The sequence below is a fragment of the Amphimedon queenslandica genome, unplaced genomic scaffold (genome assembly GCF_000090795.2).
Source record: "Amphimedon queenslandica unplaced genomic scaffold, v1.1 AMPQUscaffold_12451, whole genome shotgun sequence".
NCBI lineage: Eukaryota > Metazoa > Porifera > Demospongiae > Haplosclerida > Niphatidae > Amphimedon > Amphimedon queenslandica.
Window position 1 is genome coordinate 19,147 of NW_003547312.1, and position 2,476 is coordinate 21,622.

Below are 2,476 nucleotides of genomic sequence, written 5' to 3' on the forward strand. Positions count from 1 at the left end.
GTATACATGCATGTACATATACATATACATGTAATGTACATACATGTACATGTATTACAGTTGTTCTTGTTACTATTTTTAGATACTTGGAGTTCCTCACATATTCTAATATTAGATCAGTAATTGATTTCACCGTTATAAAATGATATGTATATTGTTGATATTATAGCATTGTTCCTCTTCTCTGACAGCATTGAGGTTAGATATAGGAAGTGTGTACTATAGTTTGTACTATTACTACTATAGTCTCTACTGCATGTGTACTAAGTTGGAATCAGCTCAAACTTTCTCCACATCAATATGTATTGCAATATGCATTACATGTATGCACATTGTACATGCTCAATGGCACATGGACACAAATTTGCCAAATTAAAATTTGCCAATAGTAGTCTGCCAAAATTTTACCCCTCCCCCAATTTTCATCTATACAGTAATCTATTCCTAAAATGCTCATAACTCAAAAACTGCTCAATTAGCTCAAATTTTATTTATACATGTACATATGTATGTATCATAAGGCAGTGACTATTAATATTTTCTATTTTTAATTATTTTTGTTTGTTGTTGTTTACAGGATATGTTTGTATGGAAGACCTCATCAGATATATTACACTCAATGCCAAAGACTGGAGGTAGCATTGGACCCATTGATACTGGAACCATTAAAAGAGCATTCACGTAAGAGAGAGAGAGAGAGAGTGGGGGGTGAGAGGGAGAGAAAGAAAGTGTTTGTGTACATGTATTACATCAATCTATTATTTCTTGATTATTAATTATTAGTGATAGTATTAAAGGAATGAGAAGGAAAGTGAAGAGAACTATATCAAATCGTTCCAACAGAAGACCATTCACACCATTGAGGTACTTATAGATATACTGTATAGAGAGAGACTAGTGACATATTATGATATTATTGTGGTACATATTGTATTTATATTATTAGTAAAAATGTTGATCAGTTAGACACAATGGATGAATCATTTACTGATCTTGTAAGTAATATAGTATTAGTAGGAATACTATGAGTGACATACCCTCCCTCCCTCTCTCTCCTCTCATAGGATTCTACTCTCAATACTTGTACACTATCAGTAGCTCCTCCTTTTCCTCCTACTCCAATGAGAGCTCCTCCCACTAAAAGACAAGCATTAGGATATGGACATTCATTTAGTTCAATGGATCTCACTAAATTAGGATCCACTGGTACACTCTGATACTGAACATGTGCATCTTAACTATTATTATTATTATTATTATTGTTGTTGTTGTTGTTGTTGTTGTTGTTATATTTTGAATTTTCTCTCTAGATAAAATGTTATTTTAGTAATCTTGTCTTTCCAATTGTCATTACTTATGATCAAATTTTGTCTTTATATTCTGTTACTCTCTCTCACCCTCCTTATGTATGCATTGATTTTAATATTAAGTATTCCATTACAACGTTAGGAATGACAACTTATGCAAAATCTTGAAATCGTTCCTGACAATTTATTGACCCACAGATAGTAATTTTGCTTCAGCATTGTACTATTAGTACTGCGTATAGTGCGTACATATGATATGCTTATCATATCTTGCAGTTTTTCTCCTGATTTTAATTCTACACAGTGGTGTTTATGTTTTATTTCCAATGCATATATTTCACATGCTTTCCCTATCTCTTATTTTACACTGATGTGCAGGATCTGATAAATCTGATCAGATTTTTTTTCATCACAAAAGTAATTGTACTAAATTTTCAACAATTTATATAAGGTAAAAACTTGATATCCCCACAGTCTGTTAATATTTTAATTGAATGAATATTCAATGTTTATTTTAATTTTGGCTTTTAATTATAAAGTACCGTAATTATAATATAGTTTTAGCTAAGTGCTAGTTATAATAATCAGCGTCATAGTTATTAGCAATTAATGTGTAGCATTTGGTCAGCACATGACTACATGTAAACAAAGTAAGGACATTTTATGTCATTATAATTATTTTAAACGTTTGGCAGCACAGGTGGTGTGAGTGGCAACATCAAATCAAAGTTTTCTTGTTCACGATAGATTCCCTGAAATATGTGAAAATAATAATAAATAAATGTTGTAAACAATATTGCTGCTCATACATGTACATGTACATACCCCAGCCAGTCCTTCTTTCTTTAATAACTGTCGTAGTGCTCTGATAACAAATAATTGTTAACAATACACTATATCACAACTTACTCTTGTACTTTATGTATAAGTTTTATGTCACCACTTACAAGGAATACACGCAATGGTATTGGGTAAACATTTTGTGGTGGATTTGCCTGTAAAGAAGTGATGTTTGTTTACACACTATATTATACATTAATAATACTACTGACCCATTCATGAGTCCATTTTCCTTTTTTACTATCAGTCTCATCACTAGTGTAATAGTATTGTTTGAGATTGCCATGGTTCTCATATCCAGACTTTATAGGCTATAAATGTAACTAGAA

At 31.3% G+C, this 2,476-nt stretch overlaps 1 protein-coding gene across 1 annotated transcript; it reads left to right on the plus strand.

The window, feature by feature from the left end:
- The first annotated feature begins 545 nt into the window (after nucleotides 1–545).
- Nucleotides 546–1,238, plus strand: LOC105314850 (uncharacterized). The gene is made up of 4 exons (XM_011409245.2): nucleotides 546–681; nucleotides 784–864; nucleotides 947–995; nucleotides 1,065–1,238. The coding sequence occupies exons 1-4, from the start codon at nucleotides 581–583 to the stop codon at nucleotides 1,215–1,217; spliced, it is 384 nt and encodes a 127-aa protein (XP_011407547.1). The 5' UTR covers nucleotides 546–580; the 3' UTR covers nucleotides 1,218–1,238.
- Nucleotides 1,239–2,476: the final 1,238 nt, after the last annotated feature.

Excerpts from the sequence above, each read along its gene's own strand:
- LOC105314850 (XM_011409245.2), top strand. The coding sequence starts at position 581 with ATGTTTGTATGGAAGACCTCATCAGATATATTACACTCAATGCCAAAG. Across the intron at positions 682-783 it reads ACCATTAAAAGAGCATTCAC|TGATAGTATTAAAGGAATGA; the intron begins GTAAGAGAGAGA and ends ATTAATTATTAG. Across the intron at positions 865-946 it reads AGACCATTCACACCATTGAG|TAAAAATGTTGATCAGTTAG; the intron begins GTACTTATAGAT and ends TTATATTATTAG.